Source organism: Lithobates pipiens, unplaced genomic scaffold (genome assembly GCF_037356315.1).
Source record: "Lithobates pipiens isolate NorthernLeopardFrog02 unplaced genomic scaffold, aLitPip1_a1.2 Scaffold_22, whole genome shotgun sequence".
In the NCBI taxonomy this organism is placed as follows: Eukaryota; Metazoa; Chordata; class Amphibia; order Anura; family Ranidae; genus Lithobates; species Lithobates pipiens.
In genome coordinates, this window is record NW_027507784.1 from 308,516,614 (window position 1) to 308,542,896 (window position 26,283).

Sequence of the window (26,283 nt, forward strand, 5' to 3'; positions counted from 1 at the left end):
CCCCTGGGCCTGCCTAGCTCAGATTTCCATAAATATATTTATACAGGATATACTGAATAATATATGTACAATTCTACTTCACTAGCTTAACATTACTTTTTTTTATCCCGATTACTTGACCAGGTCCAGGATGCGTGTCTATTTTGACATGGCATTCCATCCAGCCTGTAGCTATGATCCCATCTTTAATACGCAGTCTGGGTGTCTATTCAGTCATGTTGTCAAGCGATGGGCAACACCCAACCCAGGCACTGATTTGGAGATAAGATCAAGAAAAAAAATACTAACAGGTATACAATCCTTGTATCTGAATCCTAGGGTGTCCTCTGGGTATTTAACTGGACACAAGACTTTAAGCGATGCTCCGGTGGACACGGTCATACATCTGCACTATCTTAACATGAGCTGGATCAGCCATACTGCCTTTTCATTCTTTTAGTCAAACTGAAGACTGAGCAGTCCACCTTGCTGAACGAAAGGCATATAGAACGAAAAAAAAAAAGTAGCTGAATAGCTTATATGGGTCAAAGGGGAGTCTGCCAAGGATGCCTCCCTGCAATTACATTGTAAGGTTTCCCACAACCAACCTTTGTACAGTTTTTTTTACTGTTTGTCAGACTGAAGCCCAACCATAGCAGGTAGTGCAGCAGGATATCCATAGCTCCAATAATGAACTCTGACAAATGGTACAGATGTACAGTAACACTGCTAGCAGCATGCAGACTTCAAATGGCTGCAAGTTAGATGACTGACTGATGTTGCACCACTGAGCAACATTAAGAGGAAACTAAAAACGTACGTGAGGAACCTCAGATGGCAACTGTCCCTCTCTGACTTGCGGGCAGCAGGCTTGTTCCAGAAGCAGAGATGCCCAAGTTATCAAGCTTCACAGCGACTGTCACTAATGACATAGAATTAGTAAGGGGCCTGGACGTCAGAGAATGGCAGCTTTCATCAGAAGGACTTCAAGTAGATATCTTGCTTTGGTTACTATGAAAACTATCATGGGGGAGGATTCAAATTCAAAAAGGAATAGAGTGGCACTTTACATGTGCATCAGTGGAGTGTAAATAATAATTTATAATACAGTTTTAAAAAATTTTTTAGAAAAACTTTGTCATCCATGGATGGAAACTTTTAAAACATATTACAGTCTGAGAGAGAATACCGTTTACTGTTTCTTTAGTCCAGGGCGTGTGGGTCCTGGTATGAGATGTCAACGATATGGCCTACGAAACCCCGCTTCGTCAGGGCCTTTAAAGCAGCACAGAAAACATGTAAGTATTAAGAGAGTGTCTTAAGAGATACAGAATTATCTACATTATAAAATAATATTAGGTAGAGCATTGATATTACATATGCAACATGTGAATAGACTTTTGCACAAAACCCAACATCGTTGTGGGGAATTTATGATTACCCATTAATAAAATGTTATTAATCAATGCTCAATATTATTTTATACTTTAGCTAATTCTGTATCTGTTAAGACACTCTTAATACTTGCATGTATTCTGTGCTGCTTTAAAGGCAAAATGTGCAGGCCATATCCTTGACATCTCATACCAGGACCCGCACACCCTGGACTAAAGAAACAGTAAACGGTATTCTCTCTCAGACTGTAATATGTTTTAAAAGTTTCCATCCATGGATGGCAAATAAAGTTTTTCTACATTTTTAAAGTGTTATAAATTATTATTACACTCCACTGAGGCACATGTAAAGTCTCACTCTATTCCTTTTGAATATGAATCTTGCATTTACTAGGGACAGTGCCTCTGTGGAGTTATAATTACTTTACGTGATAGGAGCAACGCTATATTTTTTGTGACTATCCAGCTGTCAAAAAGCAGCATTTTCAAGCAAGCCATTCTAATGTCTACCTGGCAGTACATGCTGGGGCTTGTAGTTCCATTACAACAAAACGCTTGCCAAATACGTCACCCAGCAAACATTACTTCACTAATTCACTAATTCACATTGTTACAACTGGCACTAGCAGAGAGAATGCTAGCATATAGTAGCTATACCGGGCATGAGCCATGGCACAATTATATTAACATTATAGGGAGTCTACTTGAGTACCTAAATTCTGCAGTCTGTGCAGTTCCTAGGCGCTCCCCTTGTTTTCTGGTGTTTGCACTGTGTATGTGTATGATAAAGGGCGGCACTGAGATGGAAAACAATATGGAAGCCATAAACCTCTCAGCATCTTCTATGCAACCAGGCAAATCCCACTCATGCTAATGAATGCACATTGGCAGAGGACTGATGCTCTATTAGCAGGATAACAAGTACCCATATAGCTTAAAATAAGTACAAACCAGAGTTATAAAAAGGCTAATGTTTTTCTAACGTGCTCCTAGTGGTTGTGCATGCTGCAGAGTGCTATGCCGTGTCACATTATACTGTCACATAGGCTGTGGGATGAGGCAGATGTGTGTAGCTAGAGGGAGGGGAGCTGGGGGTTGAGGATGATGAAAGTAGCAGCAGCCAGGCTTCTCCTCATACGAAAATATCAGTGCCGGTGTAGACACGCCAATCACACTGGACAGCCAGCACGATGTTTGTGAACAGAAAGTTCTAGTTCCAGTATAGGCTTGGAGTGAACAGGCAGAGGGGAAGATCCAGCAGTCTGCAGTACACTGGCTCCACCGGTGTCTGTTCTGTGACATGAGCAGGAATGTGATAGCAGGGCATGGAGGGCCGGCACAGAGGAGGTGGCGGAAGTCGAGGCTGATTCTGGCAGTGTTTGGTTTTACTTAGCAGGTCCAGACCTGGGAAGAGAAGACGACAAATAGCAATAGATGATAAATGACAATATTCTCAGTCACTAAAAAAGTGCAATCTGTGCAACAAAGATGAACACAATAGACCAATCAGGGGACAAAATTAAATTCCACTGACCACCTGCCACTGTTATTGAGTTTGCGTTTCTATATGTGGGAATTGATGTTTACATACACATGCTTGCCTTACGCTGTGCTTTTTAGATGGGGTGTGTGCGGGGGGGGTTTGCATTTTTTTTAAATCATTTTTATTTATTTTCTACAATTCTTTTAATACACATTTTTTTTCTACTTTATTGCTAATCATAAGCTAATAAGCCCTCTATGTTATATATAGTAACCTGGGGGACAGGTAGCAGGTACAAAGCTCCCTGGGATGAGCAATTTCTCAGGCACAGATACCAAATCCAGAGATGAAGTGACAAACAGTGCTGTATTTATTTCTGTTATATACAAGTGTTCCAGAAAACAAAATAAAGGGCAAAGTAGCAAAACACAAATCCTAGCTGTGTCCCAGCTCTAACTATACAATCTGCAGGCCCTCACTACCAGGCTCAACAAGCCGAACGCTTGTCAGTCTCTACAAAAACTGCTTAACAGGTTTTACCAACCTTACTCTCTTCACAGACCAACTTTGTGTGTACATCCCAGGCAGAGAGCAAAGGCTGTCTGCTCAGGTGAGCTTAAATTAGCCTGGGAAGAGGACCAAGACCCAAACTGGATCATGGATCACAGATTTCTGAATGTGTAGGAGAGGAGCCTGGGAGACGTATAAACCCCGAACAGGACTTTTCCTGGCTCTCTCTGAGACGCTCTGCTACATATCCTCCCCCCTTGTTTCAACCTCAGGGTTGGAACACCTGTGGCCCAACAGGAGTGAACACGGGACAGGGCATCTACATTCCCCATCTCAACACCTGGCCTGTGTTTTACGGTGAAGGAGTAATCCTGTAGAGCCAAAAACCACCGGTTCACCCGTCTATTAGTCTCCTTCTTTTGGGCCATCCATTTCAGGGGAGCATGGTCAGTTACTAACTCAAACTGGCGCCCTAACAAATAGTACCTGAGCGCATCCACGGCCCACTTTATGGCTAAACATTCCTTTTCAATGACTGCATACTTTTTCTCATGGTCATTGAGCTTTCTGCTTAGGTATACCACAGGGTGTTCTTCCCCAATGTGTACCTGCGACAGTACTGCCCCGATGCCAACATCAGACGCATCCGTCTGAACCAAAAAATCTTTGGAGAAATCGGGGGAGTACAGTACTGGCTGTGCACAAAGAGCCTTCTTCAGGCCTTGGAAAGACTCCTCTGCTATTGAGGACCATTTCACCATTACAGAGTCTTTACCTTTCGTCAGGTCTGTCAGAGGGGCAGCTATAGTTGCAAAATTTGGAATAAATCTTCTATAATACCCCGCAATGCCAAGAAAGGCCCTGACCTGCTTCTTGTTTGCAGGACGTGGCCACTCCTGGATGGCTTCTATTTTACTCACTTGAGGTTTTATGACACCACGGCCAATAGTGTAGCCCAAATACTTGACTTCCTCTAGACCAATGGCACATTTTTTTGGATTTGCCGGATTTGCCGTAAAACCGTCTTTGAAGAGGGAATCAAGGACAGCCTGGACACGAGGCAAGTGAGACTCCCAGTCAGCGCTATATACCACTATGTCATCTACATAAGCTGCTGCATATCGTCGGTGGGGTCTTAGGGGCCTCCGGGGTCACAAATGCAGTCTTCGCTTTGGCGCTATCAGTCAGGGATATTTGCCAATACCCTTTTGTCAAGTCCAAAGTGGTAATATAGCGAGCTTTGCCAAGTTGGTCTATAAGTTTGTCTACTCTGGACATTGGGTATGTGTCGAACTTTGTCACTGCATTAAGCTTCCTGAAGTCATTACAGAACCTCCAAGTGCCATCCGGTTTTGGGACTAACACGATGGGGCTCGACCAGTCACTATTGGATTCCTCAATAACATCCAGTTCCAACATTCTTTTAACTTCATTGCTGATGTCTTTTCTCCTCGCTTCAGGAATTCTGTACGGTTTGAGCTTGACAGGTACCCCAGGTTCAGTAACAATATCATGCTGAACTGCTGAAGTCATGCCAGGTAATTTCTCTCTATTCCTTATCAGGAACTCTCTAGCTTCCTGTTTTTGTGAAGATGACAAGGTATCAGGAATTGTGACCTCAGGGATCAGAGGGGACTCAGTACCCTTAGCCGTTACCGGGAGGGATCTCGCAGTTAACGCCAGTCTATCTTTCCAGGGCTTTAACAGGTTTACATGGTAAACCTGCTCGGGCTTCCTTTTTCCTGGTTGATTCACCTTGTAGTTGACTTCCCCAACTCTTTCAATTACTTCAAAGGGACCCTGCCACTTAGCCAGAAACTTGCTCTCAACAGTAGGAACCAACACCAGGACCCTGTCACCAGGTGAGAAAACCCGGAGTTGGGCCCCCCTGTTGTATATTCTCTGTTGGGCTGCCTGGGCCTGCAGTAAGTGTTCTTTTACCATCGGCATGATTGCTGCAATCCTCTCTTGCATTTGAGCGATGTGCTCAATGACACTTTTATGGGGTGTCTGCTCCCCCTCCTAAGTTTCTTTGGCTATGTCCAAAAGTCCCCGAGGGTGTCTCCCATAAAGCAACTCAAATGGAGAGTACCCCGTAGAGGACTGGGGAACCTCCCTGATGGCAAACATCAAGTATGATATCCGAAAGTCCCAGTTTTTCCCATCCTTGTCAACAACCTTTTTTAACATGCTCTTTAACGTCTTATTGAAGCGTGCCACCAAGCCATCAGTTTGAGGATGGTACACTGAGGTTCGCAACTGTGTCACCTTAAACAACTTGCACAGCTCCCTAGTTATTTGCGACATAAATGGGGTGCCCTGGTCTGTAAGGACTTCTTTAGGGATGCCCACCCGACTGAACACCATAAACAGCTCCTTGGCGATGTTTTTAGCAGAAGCGGTGCGTAAGGGAACCGCTTCAGGGTAACGGGTAGCATTATCCACGATTACTAGGACATGCTGATGACCCTGGGCAGACTTGGGGAGTGGACCCACAAGGTCCATGGCAATCCTCTCAAAGGGCACTTCAATAATAGGTAATGGCACTAAAGGACTTCGGAAGTGGGGTAGTGGGGCTGACGTCTGACACACAGGACAGGATTGACAATAATTCTCAATATCTTTCTGTACCCCGGGCCAGTAAAACCTACGCAACACCCTTTCAGTCGTTTTTTCAACCCCTAAATGGCCTCCTAACAAGTGCCCATGGGCAAGTTCCAACACCACCCGTCTGTATGGCTTAGGGACCACCAACTGTTCAACCACTTCATCATTCATTTTACATACACGATACAGTAAATCCTCATTGCTGCTGAAATAGGGAAAACAGGGCCTGTCCCCTGGTTCGACAGGTACCTCATTAATCACTATTATATTTTCCCAGGCCCTGGCAAGGGTCTGGTCTTTTCTTTGCTCAGTACCAAAATTTTCTTTGTGCACATTAAGGTCAGCGAACTCCAACGTAGGCTCGGATTCAGCAGATGGCTGTCCAGCTCTACTGGTGGTGGGGACTTCCTCAGACTCCTCCAGTTCTCCTGCCATAACCGATAAAGGAAAACCCAGGGAGCCCTGAGAGGAATCCCCTGTACCCACGTTGTCAGTAGTGGCCAGGATTTCTGGCTCTGCCACTGAGTCAGGTACTGCGACCGGGTAGGGACAATCCCACAGTTCCCAAAACTTAGGGAAGTCCCTACCAATGATGGCCCTGTGCACCAAGCTGGGGACAAGTCCAACCTGATGGGTCACCATACCTCAGCCAGTTTTAAACCGAACAGTGGTTACAGGGTACTCCCTTATATCCCCATGAATACAGGTCACAGCAATTTTTTTAGCATGACAATTCACAGGTTCGATCATTTCAGCTGTAACCAAAGTTACTAGACTTCCAGAGTCCAGCAAGGCTGTAATAGGCTTATCATTAACAGTCATTTGGCACATTGGTTTTCCCATATTTAGCGCTGCAGCGCATGAAACAGCTGCAAACATAGACTGTCTCCTAATGGAAAAATCGCACTGCATCTGTTCATCTGTCAATGGACAATTTGCTGCAACATGTCCCAGTTCTTGGCAACGAAAACACCTGACGTTTCCCCAGTTTGGTTTGCTGACAGGCAATGGCTTCCCTTGTTTGGGATGCCAAACTTCAGTCCTGGCAACAAAATTCCTCCCCCCTATTTCCTTGCCATCTTTACCACCCACTTCCCCTGGAAAAGTCCTACTGGTTTTGATAACAAAATAAAGGGCAAAGTAGCAAAACACAAATCCTAGCCGTGTCACGGCTTTAACTATGCAATCTGCAGGCCCTCACTACCAGGCTCAACAAGCCTAACGCTTGTCAGTCTCTACCAAAAACTGCTTAACAGGTTTTACCAACCTTACTCTCTTCACAGACCAACTTTGTGTGTACATCCCAGGCAGAGAGCAAAGGCTGTCTGCTCAGGTGAGCTTAAATTAGCCTGGGGAAGAGGACCAAGACCCGAACTGGATCATGGATCACAGATTTCTGAATGTGTAGGAGAGGAGCCTGGGAGACGTATAAACCCCGAACAGGACTTTTCCTGGCTCTCTCTGGGACGCTCTGCTACAATATATATTTTATATATATATATATATATATATATATATATATATATATATATATATATATATATATATATATATATATATATATATATATGAGGAGAGATATATCTAAGTAATGTATTATTTATAGTCTCCCCATGCAGAGGTCCCTACCCTCATTTGTACTCCCACAGCAGAGGTCCAGCTGCTGAAATACTGTACAGTAAGTGCTGTAATACCAGACAACAGCAGGTGGTGCAGTTTTTTTTTTTTTTTTTCAGGTTGAAGAAGCAGATACAACGGCAGGTGATGCAGCTGAATTCTAATGCAGTGATATGTAGTAAACAGGAAATTTCAAAGAGAAAACAGGATTTTTATTTCCCCACCATTCCTCTATAATTACAGCAACATAAAAGAATACAATCTTACCTTTACAGTACTGTCCACTGCCCCGGAAAAGAGCCGCCCCCTGGACACAGCAAGAGCGGTCACACTGCCCTGATGTCTCAGCAATGTCTGGGTGCAAATCATGTTATCCATACTCCAGACCTAGACAGAGAAGGGTATATCATACAGTATTATGCACACAACATACATTTCTGAATACCAGAACTAGTGCACCCTAGAACAGAAAATAAATATCAAGCTACAACTACATCACATATACAGGGCTGCAAGGCAGTTGGTGTTTGTCATTCAGCTCTGTCAGGACAGGGCATTGCTGGGTGAGGGCAGGGAGGGCAGGGTGCACCGATTTCATCAAACAGAAAATCAGATTTTCAATTTAAAGCATTTCATTCAAATGAGTTTTAGACCCCCGATGTCTCCCCTGCACTGTGCATAAGCAGACTGAGGACAAATGGTTAATACTATAGTGCAGTTCAAAGTGTTCCAAAGTTCCAAGCTGCACTCTGATCATGGGTGCCAGCCAAACTTTGGTATTTTCATCTTTCCTTATCTCCAAACAAAATAAAGTAGATCTGCACACTTATTACAGTCTTGCTTGCCAAACTTTATTGCAACAAGTGGCAAATACATCCACCCCTCTGGTGTATCCCCCCCCCCCGCTGGAACTTAACATTGGGGTTTTAAAATGAAAGTGGTTGTAAATCTTTACATCCATTGAAGTGACAAAATTTAGGATATACAGAGGGATGAAACAAATCCTTCTAAATAAGTTGTAGCGGTTTATCTGTACTCTTCCCTTCTCTAATGCCTCCTAAAACACGCATTTTACACAGCATTACTCAGCTCTAGAAGGCAGGGAGTGGGATTCTGAAGTCACACACTGCACAACAAAGCGGAGGAAGCTGAATGTAATCTGAGACCTGAGTGGAGGGAATGGATTCAACCATTCCTTTGCACAGTCTCATGGGGAAACATGCAGTTGAGGCTGTAAATCCCCTGCTGTATGCTGGAGGGAGGTGAGGCCATCGCCTGGGATTGTCTGGTATGGGCATAGACAGTCATAAGTGACTTATGCAGGTAGCAGATGGACTAGAGAGCAGGCAGAAATCACAATAGGTGCTTTGGATAGGAGCATGTATAGAAGAATATGCAGAATATGCTTTGTTAATTTTTCGGTTTCGAGGCAGTCAAGCATCGAATAACCGACATTATGGTCAACAAAATATTAACAGCCATTTTAGTTGACACCCACAAAAAAATCCTCAGAGTCTGGCAGCCCTGAATATCCCATGCTCAGACATTGCGCTTTGATAACCTCCTTATGTCAACCTGAGGATTCTAATCCACTGTTCCCCAAACCTCTTTATCTCTTCTTTATTCAATTTCTCTACCCTTCCTGGGATCTGCCCTCATTTCCAGCTCACCTGCTCTTCTGTATTCCTTTTCAATAAATGTGTAAAACCTATTAAGCCTTTAGATTGTGGCCTGGTTATAATGTAGATGAGCTAGCAGCTCCTCTCAGATTATTTGTTACTCTGTGTTCTCACTGTGGAATCGCAATTCTTTTAACATGATATTTTAGCTAAGCTTCAAGTGATTGTAAAGGCTTGTTTTTTTTTATTAAAAAAAAAAAAAAAAAAACATGTCATACCTACCTCCGCTGTGCAGCGTGATTTGCAGAGTGGCCCCGATCATCCTCTTCTGGGGTCCACTGGCGGTGCTGGTGGCTCCACCTCTTATCAGATAACCCCCTAGGAGAAGCGCTCTGCCGGGGGGGCTACCTTGCAGGTGCACTCACAAGTCCAGCATTCGGTGTCCATAGACAGGAATGCCGGATTCGGCGCCTGTGTCATTGGATTTGATTGACAGCAGCAGGAGCCAATGGCTGCGCTGCTATCAATCTATCCAATCAAGAGCCCGGGACCCTGTGCAGAGAGGGACAGCGTGTCTCCGCCGAGGGAAATTCAGGGCTCAGGTAAGTTAATCTGGAAGTAAAAACAGGGGGGGGGGGGTGAGGGGGGTTGGGTAGGTTTGGCTGGAGGACCGGGGTCACCAACAGGTGTTTTTTTCACCTTAATGCATAGGATGTATTAAGGTAAAAAAAAAAAACACAAGGGATTACAACCCCTTTAATATCATCACTCCATGTAGATGGGAGTGTAATTTTGTTTTTTGTGAGATTGTGAAGTTCTGATTTACTTATTTTCTTTGTTGTACAAATCAACATCAATGCTATTTTTGCAATCCCATATATGCATACATACTGTATGCTTTGTAATCATAATCCCATTGGCTCTGTTGTCTATGTTCTAAAGACAATAAAGCCTTTTGTAAAAGAAAATGCAGAACATAACAAGACTCACCCAGGTTTGGAACAATAAACATTATGATATGATAAAATGTACTGATCTGTGAGCAGAGTGAATGGAAAGGAACACTGGGTTTCAAGGCCTAACACCTCCTGGACCTGGATACATAAAACACATCTTTCACCTCAGCATTCACAGTACACAATGTTTCCACACACCGAGCTCGACTAAAGGCTGTCATATTTTATAATGCTTAAAGATCACCAAAAGGGTTTTCGTGAAACAATAAAACAGCCTCGAGCCAGCTGGAAGCATAGGAACATGCCGCTCTGATACAATAGACTTTCAAAGAGTGCCCTCCTTCCACCCATTATTAAAGTTTGTAAACCGAAATCCTAAATAAATAAAAGTGAATTTATGAGCGGACTATTATTATGAGCCGTTCTCATAATAAGAAAAAGATGATCCTGCCAGTTTCATCCTGTTCTTAGGCAGCCCTTTCTCCCACCGTAGTCACCCATGTGCACTTGCTCCCATGCCCATTCTAATGCACAGAGATTGGGGTTTATCAAAACAGGAGCAGCTGTCCATGGCAACCAATCAGCTTCTATCTTCCATTTTCAATGCATAACTGAACCAGCTGAAGACAAAAGTTGATTGGTTGCTATAAGCAGCTGCTGCAGATTTTGTCTGCTCCAGTTGTGTTTTGATATGTTCCCCAGTAAGCTTTCCCAGCCTTGTATGAAGCTGCCCATATCTCAGATAGGCTTGTCTGTGGGGGTCCTCAGCTCTCAACTGTAAGCAGCTTCCCACTGTCATTAATTTACATTGCCTTGAAAAAGTATTCATACCCCTTGAAATTTTCCACATTTTGTCATGTTGCAACCAAAAAACGTAAATGTATTTTATTGGGATTTTATGTGATGGACCAACACAAAGTGGCACATAATTGTGCAGTAGAAGGAAAATGATAAATGGTTTTCAACATTTTTTTTACAAATAAATATGTGAAAATTGTGGAGTGCATTTGTATTCAGTCCCCCTGAGTCAATACTTTCTAGAACCAACTTTTGCTGCAATTACAGCTGCAAGTCTTTTTTTTGGGGATGTCTCTGCCAGCTTTGTGCATCTAGAGAGTGAAATTTTTGCCCATTCTTCTTTGTCATATTGCATTAAGAGCGTCTGTGAACAGCAATTTTCAAGTCTTGCCACAGATTCTCAATTGGATTTAGGTCTGGACTTTGACTGGGTCATTCTAACACATAAATATGCTTTGATCTAAACCATTCCATTGTAGCTCTGGCTGTATGTTTCGGGTCGTTGTCCTGCTGGAAGGTGAACCTCCGCCCCAGTCTCAAGTCTTTTGCAGACTCTAACAGGTTTTCTTTTAAGATTGCCCTGTATTTGGCCCCATCTTCTCATTAACTCTGACCAGCTTCCCTGTCTCTGCTGAAGAAAAGCTTCCCCACAATATGATGCTGCCACCACCAGGTTTCACGGTGGGGATGGTGTATTCAGGTTGATGTGCAGTGTTAGTTTTCCGACCATATACAGCGTTTTGCTTTTAGGCCAAAAAGTTCAATTTTAGTCTCATCTTACCAAAGCACCTTCTTCCACACGTTTGATGTGTTCCCCACATGGCTTCTCCCAAACTGCAAACACTCTTCCATAAAGGCAAGATTTGTGGAGTGCACGTCTAATAGTTGTCCTGTGGACAGATTCTCCCCCCTGAGCTGTGGATCTCTGCAGCTCCTCCAGTTACTACGGGCCTCTTGGCTGCTTCTCTGATTAATGCTCTCCTTTCCCGGCCTGTCAGTTTAGGTGGATTAGCCATACACTTTCCATTTTCGGATGATGGATTGAACAGTGCTCCGTGAGATGTTCAAAACTTGGGATTTTTTTTATAACATAACCCTGCTTTAAACTTCTCCACAACTTTATCCCTAACCTGTCTGGTGTGTTCCTTGCCTTTTGTGATGCAGTTTTTTTTCACTAAGGTTCTCTAACAAACCGCTGAGGGCTTCACAGAACAGCTGTATTTATATTGAGCTTAATTTACAGACAAATGGACTCTGTTTACTAATTAAGCGACTTCTGAAGGCAATTGATGCCGCTAGATTTTTGTTAGAGGTATCAGAGTAACCCCTGGTTCACATCGAAACGATTTGACATGCGATTTTACATGTCAAATCAGTGGCAAGTGCCGGCAATGGCAATGGCACCATCCTACCTGGTGCGACGCTGCATTTTAGTTTTTGCACTACTTTTTGTGATTTCGGGCTGCGATTTACATTGACATCCCTGCAGAAATATGCTAAACTTGCACAGCTTCATTCCTGCAGCTCAGCGTGAACCTGGGCTTAAGGGGGCTGAATACAAATGCACGCCACACTTTCCACATATTGATTTATAAAACAAATTGAAAACCATTTATCATTTTCCTTCACAATTATGTGCCACTTTGTGTTGATCGATTACATAAAATCCCAATAAAATACATTTACGTTTTGGTTGTAATATGACAAAATGTGGATACTTTTTCAAGGCACCGTATACAGTAAGATTAAAGTGGTGGAACCAGTACCTTGTGGCTTTATTCCCACACACTGCTAATACAGATTACATGTTGAAAACGGGTCACGTGACCATTTATTAAAGAGGAAAGAAAAGTTATTTCAAGCTTTTCTTACAGTGCAATTTCAACAGGGAATGATTCACTAGTGTGCGCAGATGCCGAACACATGAAATAAAAAACACGCTTTACATCTATTTTGATGAGAGGTATTAAGCAGCGACATACCCGTAAGGACCGGTCATATGAGGCACTGAAAACCTTGGTTTGATCTGGTGTGGAAATGACAGCCAAAGCGTATACTGTGCCTACATGTCCAGTTAATGTGCGGACCTGTTCTTTAGATTCGATGTCCCAAACCTACAACAAGAGGACAACATTAATGAACAAAATGAAAACTTTCACACAGTTCCTGGTGGCTGAGCTGTTTAGGTATCCAGTTATAGCTCACAAACAATACTGTATCAGGTTGTATGACCCATCAACAGTTTTGTCACTTAAAGTGGAACTTTAGGGGAAAAAATGGCAAGCAGGATTTTTAATGCAAAAGAGAAATATGGAGTAATTGATCACTCGGGAAAATGCTAAATCTGATGCTTACAAATGCTATATGTCCAAAAGTTTGAGAACACCCAACCATCACACGCCTATATGAGAATGTTGGACATCCCATTCCAAAACCATGGTCAGCTCTATAACAGCCTGCACTCTTCAGGGAAGGATTTCCTCAAGATGTTGGGAATTTATGCTTATTCATTCAAAAGAGAATTTGTAAGGTCAGCTACTGATGTTGGACAAGATGACCTGCCTTGGAAATGGCTAGAGGTCGACCGATATGGGTTTTTCTCTGGCCGATGCCGATATTTAGAAATCATGGTGGCCGATAGCCGATATATAATGCCGATTTTTTTGGGCCGATATGTTAGGCCGATTTTATTTTATTTTATTTATTTATTTTTAATCCCCCTTGATCCAACACACCTTTCCCACTGGGGCGTTTTTTAAGGCGCTTTTGGGCTAAAAATAGCGCCTGTAAAGTGCCTGCAAAATGGCTCCCCTGCAGTCTGTGTGAAAGACAGAGTGCTTTCACACGGAGGCGATGCGCTGGCAGGATCTTAAAAAAAAAGTCCTCCAAGCAGCACGTTTGGAGTGGTGTATACCGCTCCTCCACCACTCCTGCCCATTGATATGAATGGGCACCACTGCCGAAGCGGTGCTTCATGGGCGCATTTAACCTCTTCCTTGGCCGCTAGCTGGGTTATATGTGCCCCACTAGCAGCCAAATATCACCGCTAAAATGATGGCAAAGCGCCGCTAAAACTTGCGTTTTACCATCAACGCCTGCCCGCTCCAGTGTGAAAGCAGCCTTCATTAGTGATACAGAAAATTTCTTACACTTAAACATTTATTAAACAAAACAAACCTCCAATCAGTTTACTTGTATGTATGATCTAGATTAAAAAAAAAAAAAAAAACCTATATATTAAATAAAAACGGGTAGTCAAAACTTTTGGACAAAAAAAAAAAAAATGGACTAACTTTACTGTTTTTATTTTATTTTTATTTTTTAAATGGTGTATTTTTTTCCCCAAAAAATGCATTTGAAAGACCTCTGTGCAAATGCCGTGTGACATAAAATATTGCAACAACCACTATTTTATTCCCTAGGATCTCTGCTAAAAAAAAATATATATAATTTTTGGGGGTCTAAGTGATTTTCTGGCAGAAAATACAGGATTTTTACTTGTAAGCAACAAGTGTAAGAAAAGTATTTAAATGGTTAAACTGAGAACTTCTACACAGAGATGACTTCATTCATTCAGTGTAAACATTGTAACATTTAGTTCTTTTCTTGGCAGTCTGCCCAGAGTGGAGGAAAGTGTTGCTATGACAACTCAGCAACTCACACTGACTTCTTACAGAAGTCATTTCAAAGTCCCGCTGTAGAATCGGCTTTTTATCGGCAGAATCGGCCGATGCCGATTATTTAAAAAACGGCAAATATCGGCCGATATATCGGCCGGCCGATATATCGGTCGACCTCTAGAAATGGCATTCCAAATCACCCCAACAGTGCTCAGTAGGGTTAATGCCAGAGATCTGCACAGGACACTTGAGTCCCTCCAAACAAAACTCATCTAACCTTGTCTTTCTATAGCTGGCTTTGTACACAAGGGCCAAATCATGCTGGAACAGAAAAGTGCCTTTTCCAAACTGATGACAAAAGTTGCATTAACAGCATCCTTTATATGAAGCACTCGAATTCAATAATCTGCAGAAGGTATCCACATACCGTATATACTCGAGTATAAGCCGAGATTTTCAGCCTCTTTTTTGAGGCTGAAAGTGCCCCCTCGGCTTATACTCGAGTCACCGCTGTCTGACTGCTCGATCAGCGTATCGAGCAGACAGACGGCGGACATTAAAATTCAAAAGCCGCGCCTCCTTCTCCGCCTCCGCCTGTGATAGGCGGAACACTGAATTTCCCAGCAGTCAGTGTTCCGCCTATCACGGACATCCGTTCATTCTCATACTACGGACGAGTATGAGAGGATGTCCGTGATAGGCGGAACACAGGCTGCTGGGAAATTGAGTGTTCCGCCTATCACAGGCGGAGGACGGAGGCGCAGCTTTTGAATCGTAGAATGGCCGCCGAGAAGAGCGGCGATCCATCGGCACGACACGGGACGGAGGAGGCACGGGACAGAGGAGGCACGGGACACCGGAAGGCACGGGACAGAGGAGGCACGGGACAGAGGAGGCTCGGGACGACGGCGGCTCGGGACGGAGGCTTGGGACACAGGTAGGCTGGACACACACACAAGGCTGCACGGACACACACACACACACACACACACACACACAGGGATGGATGGATGGATGGATGGATACACACACACACACACACACACAGGGATGGATGGATGGATGAATACACACACACACACACACACACACACACACACACACACACACACACACACACACACACACAGGGATGGATGGATACACACACAGGGATGGATGGACGGACACACAGGGATGGATGGATGGATGGATGGACACACACACAGGGATGGATGGACGGACACACACACAGGGATGGACGGACACACAGGGATGGACAGCCATGTCTCACCCTCGGCTTATACACGAGTCAATAAGTTTTCCAGTTTTTTGGGGGTAAATTGGGGGCCTCGGCTTATATTCGGGTCGGCCTATACTCGAGTATATACGGTACTTTTGGTCAAAGAGCATATATAGGAATCTAAGGATAGCCAGAAACAAAAGTTTGAATGGATGAGTGGACTCTTTCTACTTAACAAGGGTTCCTCTTTTGTGTCACTGGCCTTACACAGAACTGTAAAATGTAGAGCAATCAATCGGATTACTTACGTGGATGAGGTTCTCATAGGTTCCACACACTATGTGATGGTTTGTGACGGCTATGGAGTACACACTTCCTCCTGAAGTCTGCAGGACATGGACACACTCTAAGGTTCTAATGTCCCATATCTGGAGGAAAGAAAAAAATAAAAAAACTTTAGTATATGCATACATTTGCCCAGTAATAAGAATTCACAGATCCAGGCACCGTGTTGACAAGCCAGATGTATGCTCTGTCACAAAATGGCCCTACTATCACCTAGCCATTAGGGATGGGCAAACAGTTTGGCCCGAATAAGAGTTGGGGCCGAACATTTGCCTGTTTGGCTGTTCACCGAACACCTGACTTGGCTTTGTGTCTGGTATGGTCTTTACTTTACTTTTTCAATAGCCAGGATCTAGCAATTGTAAACGCAAGTCATTTTAAATGGGATTTGACTCGCTTATTTATTTTTTTTAGAAATTTCACTTTTCCTTCAGCATTGTATATATGTTCTACAGATACGCCACTTTACAGGCACATCAAGCCAATCTTTAAAATATATTTAAAGGAATTTTTCATTTTTAAATCACTGCTCCAGAAAATACTATTGCTTTAAAAAAATAAAAAATGTTAATTGATACATGTCACCCAGGGCAGTACCCAGACCCCCATACCCTTTTTATGGCCAATTACTTGCATATAAGCCTTCAAAATGGGCACTTTTGATTTTTCCTGTTCGGCTCCCATAGACTTCAATGGGGTTCGCTGTTCGGGTTAGAACATTTCCCCAGTTCAGGTGTCCTGCTGCAGATAGAACAGGGTTTTTTTTGGGCCCATCTCTACTAGCCATACTGGTTCAGACAAGATTGCCTAGTTGTTTTCAAAATATGTCAAACACTGAAATCCTGCAGACTGCCCTATTTCCAGAATTACTGACTTTCTTGCTCTTATACATGTTTTCCAATCCCGTGGGTACCATTCTAGGTAATGTCAAGCCTCACCTTGATGGTCTGGTAGGAGCCACTGTACAAGTAGTTCTGAGAGGCCACTAGTGCTCGCACCCAATGGTTCAGGCCTGTCAGCTCTTTCTTCAGCTTTAGATCCGTACCCACAATGTCCCAAACCTGTAGAGATAAGGGGTATAAATTAATCTTGGACCACTCAGACTTTTCCAAATTGTATTTGTTACAGGTAAACAGCCAAGATAACTATTTCCTGGTCTATTACTTCACTAGGTACTAGCTATTTACTGGGACCCTGCTTTCCACGGCCATGGAGTTTGTATCTTTGTATGGGTTTTCTCTCAGTGCTCTAGTCTTGCATTTTTTCTAAAATCTACTCATGTGTAGGACTCTATATTCTGGGTACTCCAGTTTCACCTTCATTCTAAAATCTGCATTTGTATGCCCATATGACATTGGTACTGTCATCAGCTTGCTAGTGTGAGATGACCTTTAGGCTCCATTCACACCAATGCGTTTTTTCATGCTTTTTGCAGAAACGCAAGACAAGTTTTTTTAACATGGGTTCCTATGGAACATGTTCACATCAATGCATTTTTGGAAACTTTTTTAAAGGCAAAACGGTGCTTCTTTTTTGGTTCAATAGACTTTAATGGAGACGGTGTAGAAAAGCATGTATTGCATCTTTAGCGTGTTTTTGGTGTGTTTTGCATTATTTAATCTGCCCAACAACAAAGAAAAAAGAAAAAAAAACATAAAAAATGCAAAACGCCTCAAGAACCTGTGTCTGAAAACGTGGAAAAGTACAGCAAAAAGCACTGCAGGAACACTTAAAAGCAACATGCATAGATGTGAATTGAGCCTTACTCCTTATGGTGCATTTTTATGGCCTTTTGACCCATTACCTATAAATGCATATTACTAACTATTCCATGAAAACCTTCCAAGACCTTCCTTTTCACAGAGTGTTAGTATCTGTCTTGCCATTTTGTTAAAACTCTTTGCATTTGCATTACTTTGACTCAAATTATAAAGAGAATTTAACAGCTTGCCCTTAAAATTGAATGGTTTCAGAGCAAATAATAAAAGCCACGTTTTGTGGCAAACTGGAAAAATTGTATCAAACTGAAAGTTGACTAAGATATCTGAGCCATGAAAAGTGATACGTTATATTACTGATTAACACAAACCTTGATGGCTTTCAAGGAGCCGCTAAAGAGCATGTTATGAGAAGATACTAAAGTGCAGACTGGGTTGTCGTGTGCTCGAATAGTGTTCACCTTGAGGAGAGCCTGAATGTCCCACACCTAGACACAGAGAGGCAAGTTAGATACAACACATATGGTGAAAGACAACATTTTCTGCAATTTTCTGCAAAACACAGGAAATGCATCTTCCTGTGTAAGTTAATTAAAGGATAAGTTCACCTTTTTTGCAGATGAAAAAAAAACATGCATTTATTACTTTTTTGTTAGGACCCTTTAAAGCATTGGTCCTGCAGATTGCCTGTGCCTCTGATACATGTAGGCAGTTACACCCTGACAGGAAGACTCAATAAACTACTAGAGAGCTCAACAGCACCCTGGTAGTTCACTGAGAACCACAAGCCGACAGTAGTAAAAGTTGCCAGTAGTTGTAGTTCATTCAATCACAGAACACTGAATAAATGATGCGGCCGTATTGTGACAGCGAGCGGGGGGTGGGGGGGGAGAGGAGAGGCCGGTAAAACGTAACAAATGGGTGTAATATGTAACTAAAGGTGAACTTATCCTTTAAGGTGATAAAGTAAACTTCCATTGGATTCTTGTACCCACAGGTAAGCTTATAATAAAGCTTACCTGTATGTACAGGGAATATCTCCTAAACGTGCACCATTTAGGAGATATCACCGGCGCATGTGCTCTGAAGAGATGGCATACCCGTGCCATTCCTTCAGAGCTCTGTGCCACGACCAAGCTTCCTGCACATGACATCATCATGGCTCGGCCATTCAAGTGGCTAGAGCCCGCAAACCTGGAAGGAAGATTGTAATATATGGAAACGCTACTTGTTATAAAATAATTAATGTACCTTCGTCCTGTTACTAATTCGAAATTTGGACAGCTGTGGAGGCAACATGGACTCTCATGGTACGGCATAAAATTACAACAGTCAATTTACAAAAATATATAAATTTATTATACACAAATCATAAAAAGCCTTCAATAGTAGATAAATTACATTAGATGCTACTAATCATGGAGCATTCACTTGTCTGACACAATTTGGAAGAACTTAGATATATATGATAATGATCCTGCGCCGTGACACGCGGAGATTTGTTCTTCCAGTTATACACTCTACATGTTGTTTCGGGGTTACCCCCTTCTTCAGGAGTATATTAGGTCAGAAAATGATCTACAAGAAAGCATATAAATCAAATATACAATATTAGATTCAAACCAACCTTCATGGTATACTGTCATGCATCTTAAATCAGTAAACATATAGTCTAATATACCCCTCAGTATATCCATCAATATTAAGGATTAAGCCCATGTGAAATGGTTGATTTTGGAGCAAAAGGGAAACTCACCCACATAGCCAGCACCAGTTTTTTGGGCGTCGCCCAGGGGTTGACAAGGTGAACTCCTACAGACCCTTTCTGTAGGCGTTGATCCCATGGGACCAATTGGTACCCCTTAGGACCTTATGGCACTATCTCCGTCTCTCATTATATAATACTTTTTAAAATTCCTGTTTGCTCTTTCTATTGAAAAACCCCCATTCGCTTTCCTTTCCATTCTGTCAATGGTTCTAGCTTTATGGTACCCGACATTTTGGATACTGCGATATTGTAGGGTTAGAATTTTATATAAACAATGGTTAATTGGACACTGACATTGAACTGACTGTATTTTTAGACAAATATAATTCTTTATCCTCTCTTTATCCTTCAATTATATTCCTCAGTCTTGGATTGGATCCTTGTGAATAGGGGCCATTACTCCCCATGTCCGACCAGTTGTTTTTGGGGGTCTATTTCTCCTGGGTGAGTGTGCGATTCCCCCCGTCTTCTGTGATAGATCCACTAGATGGCGTACACAGATATTAGACTTGTGGATGGGCCGACCTTTTTCGTTTTTCAGTTACCAATCGGCGTGCAGTACTGCGCATGTCCAAATGCACAGTCTGGAGTCATATCCGTTGATGTCATTTTGCGGCGTCTCAGCAAACGCTAATGACGTTTCAACGGATAGGAATCAGGTGTATCTTATGGTATTTAAAGGGAACTAATTTTCCCTGTGGCAGGTTGCATGGCGGTGGAGCGACATTCTGCAGAGTTGGTCGTCTGGTATGTGTCTTGTTATATGCGTGGTATGACCCTTACGATTTGGGTTCCTGCATGAACCATTTCTAATGATATGTGTGTCCACAGATCCTGGTGGATATGGTGTCTGAGATCCTGTATAATATTTCATTGTGAACATTCTTTGAAGCTTGGATCCCTATTGAGTATATCCAATCTGCTTGATGTGATCCTGACATTATACCTTGAGAGCTCTCAAATAGGTTGGTGTTTCTTTTGATTACTCTCACTGTTTAGTGAAGACTTCATAGGTTTGTATCACCAATTGAAATGCTTTGATTGTATTCTTTGAATTATGATGACTGTGAGATAGATTTCTCCACCCTATGAATGTTTTAAGTATTAGTTTTTTATGCTTAAAGTATTTCCTTTTTTCTGCAACAGTCTCTTTATGTGACTTCACTTTTCCTGGTTCCCGCACTGGCATGGGAGATTGTCAATTTTTGGCCTTGTGACAACAAAAAACTCTGGTGCCGTCTATGTGGGCGAGTTTCCTTTTTGCTCAAAAATCAACCATTTCCCCTAGGCTTTATCCTTAATATTGAGGGATATACTGAGGGGTATATTAGACTCTATGTTTACTGATTTAAGATAAATGACAGTATACCGTGATGGTTGGTTATTAGTTATGTGTTTTTGATTCTAATGCTGTATATTTGATTTATATGCTTTCTTATAGATCATTTTCTGACCTAATATACTCCTGATGAAGAGGGTAACCCCCGAAACATGTAGAGTGTATAACTGGAAGAACAAATCTCCGCGTGTCACGGCGCAGGATCATTATTATATATATCTAAGTTCTTCCAAATTGTGTCAGACAAGTGGATGCTCCATGATTAGTAGCATCTAATGTAATTTATCTACTATTGAAGGCTTTTTATGATGCGTGTGTTTGTGTATAATAAATTTATATATTTTTGTAAATTGACTGTTGTAAGTTTATGCCACACCATGAGAATCCATGTTGCCTCCACAACTGTCCAAATTTCTGGAAGGAAGATTGGATGAAGATGGAAGCCTTGTCATCGGCGACAAGCACCCTGCCGGAGAGCTTAGTTTCAAGGTAAGTCTTTCAGAATGTGCTAGTATGCTGTGAATGCTAGCACATTATGACAATACCTTGCAGGGAGAAGGTTTACTACCACTTTAAGTGAATGAATGGGTGGAAAAAATGAATAAATAATATATGTCAGAGTGCACCCACACAATTACAGTGCATTCAGTGAGTTGCATGTGTGAGCGCTCGGTAAAGAGACAGAAATTTCATGGCAGAAATGTTGCCAGGAAGTCACTGTCTTCTACAATAGTAACAAAGCACATATGTCACACCTCTGTGTCATATCTATGGCCATCTACAGATGGTCAGAAAATTGGTGGAATGATTGACATGTTCTGAAAGAGATGGTCACCTTAGCATATATCCAGAAAGAATCTAAACTTACAATTATAGTGCAGTCAGCTGAGCCACTGTAAAGCTTACTTCTGTAGAACAAGAACAGAGAACAGCACATATTATTAGAGAACATATCACATATAAAAAAGAGACTCATTAGTAGTAGCTGTGATAGGAGGCAATGATAAACTACTAATATCCAATTACTTATAGAGACAACATTTACACTCAAACTGCTTTCACACTGGGGCGTCAGCGGCAAAGCACCAATATTTTTAGCTGCGCTTTACCGTCATTTTTGTGGAGGTTTTCGGCCGCTAGCGAGCCCCTTTTAACCCCTGCTAGCGACCGAAAAAGGGTTAAAATGACCCGCAAAGCGCTACATTTCAATGGGCAATGGCGCTTTAGGAGTGTATACACCACCCCTTCACCACTCCAAAGATGCTGCTTGCAGGAGTTTTTTTAACGCCCTACCAGCGCATCGCCTCAGTGTGAAAGCACTTGGGCTTTCACACTGAGACTGCAGGGGAGCCGTTTCTTAGGCGCTTTACATGTGCTTTTTTTAGCCCAAAAGAGCCTGAAAACCGCCTCCATGTGAAAGGGGTCCCCCCTCTGCTTCCCAATGAATTGCAACAGTAAATGTTGATATCTAATTGATTGCTTTGCTACAATTTTTATACATAAGAATGTTATCCAGCCAGTTACACAGCCATAATAGCAATATACAAAAATATGGCTCCCATGCACTGCATTAAAAAAATATATATATATATTATAATATTAGATTTGCCTCTTTTTCTGGCTGCAGCTGCCCAAGATCTGACAGCCATGAACCTGAAAAAGCTTAGAGCACAGGGCATCCTGGTTCACAATACAGAAGCAGAGGCATGTTCACCTCCATCCTTCACTATCCTGTTCATCCTCACCTATTTTAGCGTTAACCCCCAAATGTTTGAGAGGTTGGAACTGTATGTAGAAATGGTTACCCCGAGTGATGCTTGAGGCTAATTATTTTCACATAGAGTTTAGAAGAGGGTTAAAAGAGTGAAAGAAAAATAGCACTTCTACAGAGTAATATATATATATATATATATATATATATATATATATATATATATATATATATATATATATATATTATAAAAATCTCCACATAATAATAAATACTGTTACTGAACCAGCTTCTGCAGAGACATTGATATTGTATACATATGGCTGAGGGTCCCTCACCCTTGAATACACAGAGCCAGCACAATGCCATCATGTCCTTCCAATGTCTTTTGGCACTTGTAAGTTGTACATGTGTCCCACACCTAGAAGGAAGAATTGCAGGTGAGATGCTAATAATATTATAAAAAAAATGTATTGGTGAACCTAAAAATCTTCTTGAACAAAATTTCACTAACCTTTATGGTTTTGTCAGAAGAGCCGCTAAACAGCAGATCTCCTATGGAATAGACACACAAACACCACACAGGGCCTTGATGTCCCACGAAGGTTCCCTTACATTTGAATATCTGCTGAGGGTCATAGGCTGTGGATGAAGAAAACATAATGATGAGCAATGAAGGATAATTTAACAGCAGAGGAAGGCATTCTGATGTCTGATAAATATTTAAGATGCTTTATCTGGCTTCAAACTGTGAGACTTACAGCCCAGTATTCCCATGTTTAGCCGAGCATTGATGTGTGAGAGCTCATCCTGTTACAGGAGAAAAGAAAAGAAAGCAATAGGTGAGGAGCATGGGCCAAGGATAAGCAACTCTCAGGGGTAAACACATGTATGAAGGACTCACATTCAGCATTGATGCATCCCTGCGGAACTCCATCAAGTCTTCGCTCAGCTTGCTTTGGTTTTCATCCAAGACATCTGTAAAGAAGACACAAAAGGTGAGAAATTTACTGACCTGAACTCTCTGTAGTCAAGCATTGTGCAAAATAAAGAATGGACAGAAGGTGTTTTGGTTCCTAAAAGCTGCAATACTAAATAATGACAGAGGACAAGCAGGAGATGAAAGCAGAATACAAGAAATGTTCTACTTCTCCTACACTAAGTTAAAATTAATTTCACAGATATCCAGCACTGTAATGACACTGCTAACCTAAAACTCAGCAGTAATACTCATTTACTTAAGTAAAGCATTTTCTAAGAAACTTTCTGGACTTATCTATTGGATGGATAAGCACCAGTGTCCTTACACAGACTGTTATTCAACAGAAGGGGAGCAGGAGTGTCTGACCAGTTCCCTCAAGCCGCACTAGGTAGAAGAGATATGCCACCTGGATTATATTCTGCCGTTGACACTTCTCTGAGTTTTGGATACTAGTATTCTAGCTTCACTTGTTTCTTCCGCAGGCTCCCACATCAACACAGGACACAGAGGACAGCGGAAAGAACCACAAGATGCATTGGAGAACCAGGAGACCAACACACTTAGAAGTGTGCTGCATGCTGAAGATCTTTCAACAATCTCTTCAACCCAACAAAGTTCATTGGTGCAGGCAGAGGGACAGATAAATAATACTTGTTAGCTTTGCAGAGAGACCTTTATGCCATTTTGTAAAATTAGTGACAGATTCACTTTGCATGAGCTCCATCATGACCTGCATTTTACAGTGTGTGTGATGATAAAACATGCCGTACCAAACTTCAGCTCCAGATTTTTCTCCAGCTGGTCAATCTTCTCTGAAAGTTTCCCCAACATGGAGCGCAGAAAGGCGATCTCCTGGTCTTTCTGGGTCATAGCCACCTGCATCTCATGGAAGCGATCATCTGTCTGCTGCAGAAACTCTTTCAGACCCTCAAACTTGCAAGTCTCTAGGTGCGTCTCATACGTGTCCTGGTTCCCAATAAACGTGCACCTGGACATCAAAGACAAGAGTGGTATATCAGGTTCACAGGAACCATAGTCTTTCCACTGAGGTTATAAAGATCTTTGTAAAGCACTTCGATAGTTTGATAGAAGTACTCCAAAAAGCAAAATTTGCATCTAAACTCTAGTACAGACCATTTCGTGGGGGAAAAAATGTTTATGGGGCTTCCTCTCCCTATGCAACCAACAGTCCCATGTTAGGAAAAAATCAAAACAAAATATGCTATGTGTGTGTGTCTAATCCTGTTATCAACCTGGGTAATTAACCCCTTCCCGTCTGCCCTTGCACCCCCTTTAAAAATTCTTATCACCCAGAGGGGTGGAAAGGATCAGCGATCATGTGACCACTGTGACTGGCTGTCACAGTGGTCACATGATCAGAAGCTGGTCTCACCGGCTACTGATGTTTTCTTGGGACTGAGAGAGATTTTGGTAACTCAGTCTTTATTCTGGGAACTTTGCCTGCCCAGCAACGCATTTGTACGGAGTGTGGGTCTTAAAGCCCAGTTCAATACCGCCGCTGCCACGCATATGAGTTACTCGGATGGTAAAAAGAGAACATATGTTGAAAAAATGCATGAGTGGAATGAATGTGACCCTCAGTGAAAAATTCACTTTAAACCAATGGATCAGTAGCTCCAAACATATAGGCAGCTAGACTTATACTAAAATCTAAACCGGGGATATGCAATTAGCAGACCTCCAGCTGTTGCAGAACTACAAGTCTCATGAGACATAGCGAGACTCTGACAGCCACAAGTATGAAACCCAGAGGCAGAGGCGTGATGGGACCTGTAGTTTTGAAACAGCTGGAGGTCCGCTAATTGCATATGCCTGATCTAAACTTTCCAAGTAAAAGTCAAGCTTGGTTCCACATCTTCCTGAGGATACCCAAAGAACCAATAGGGAAGACTGAGAGGACTAAACAGCACATTACCAGTCAGTAGACGAGTTCCTATATCCACCCATCTACTTACCCATACTTTGAATGTGGGCACTTTATGTGTTCGCACTCTTTTAGATGGGCCTCCAGGTTCATCTTTAGCAACGGAGGGCAGTTAGGGTTATTAGGACACCGCACCGGCCGATAGTCACAGCTGCCTTCATGGTCCCTGAAAGGAGGAAATTGATGAAACACTGTCAACGAGAGGTATTAACTAACATTTGAGTGTTAAAGTCAGGAAATCACTGGGGAAGAGTTATTATTTGACACACAAAGTAAGCCATTGCAAAACATGAGCAGTACATAAAATATAAAGCTGCAGCTTGATTCTTAAACTCTACCCTCTGCTGCTCAAATTATATTTAGGCAAGAGTGCCTACACAGGACAGAATCTGCAGAGCGGCAGCCATTGAAAATGTACGCTCTCCCAAATTATGCTATCATACAAAACGGCAGAAGACTGAAACGCAAGAAAAACAAGACAAACAGAAAGAAGAAGGATCATGGAAAATCAAACTAGAACCCTCCTTCCCACCTTACACTCCACCTGCCTGCCCTGTGCTAGCTGTCAGTAACTACCTCCTATTACTGTCACACTGAACTGCTTCCATTCGGTCTGAAAATTCTCTATTGAAGGAACACAATTATATCTGTGACCCTCAGGTTAGAAGTT

The 26,283-nt window shown here is 42.4% G+C and overlaps 1 protein-coding gene across 2 annotated transcripts in view; it reads right to left on the reverse strand.

Moving 5' to 3' along the window:
• Positions 1-1,735: 1,735 nt before the first annotated feature.
• TRAF7 (TNF receptor associated factor 7) overlaps positions 1,736-26,283 on the reverse strand; it is a 74,395-nt gene continuing 49,847 nt past the window's right edge. For both annotated transcript variants that reach the window (XM_077449359.1, XM_077449360.1), the window contains exons 9-21: positions 25,645-25,779; positions 24,439-24,656; positions 23,591-23,664; positions 23,448-23,496; positions 23,201-23,328; positions 23,025-23,107; positions 21,844-21,883; positions 18,240-18,356; positions 17,089-17,211; positions 16,114-16,233; positions 12,946-13,077; positions 7,858-7,977; positions 1,736-2,777 (exon numbers count right to left, since the gene is read on the reverse strand). In XM_077449359.1, coding sequence (XP_077305485.1) covers positions 2,763-2,777; positions 7,858-7,977; positions 12,946-13,077; positions 16,114-16,233; positions 17,089-17,211; positions 18,240-18,356; positions 21,844-21,883; positions 23,025-23,107; positions 23,201-23,328; positions 23,448-23,496; positions 23,591-23,664; positions 24,439-24,656; positions 25,645-25,779 — 1,354 coding nt within the window. In that variant the 3' untranslated portion in view covers positions 1,736-2,762. The remainder of the gene's footprint in view (positions 2,778-7,857; positions 7,978-12,945; positions 13,078-16,113; positions 16,234-17,088; positions 17,212-18,239; positions 18,357-21,843; positions 21,884-23,024; positions 23,108-23,200; positions 23,329-23,447; positions 23,497-23,590; positions 23,665-24,438; positions 24,657-25,644; positions 25,780-26,283) is intronic.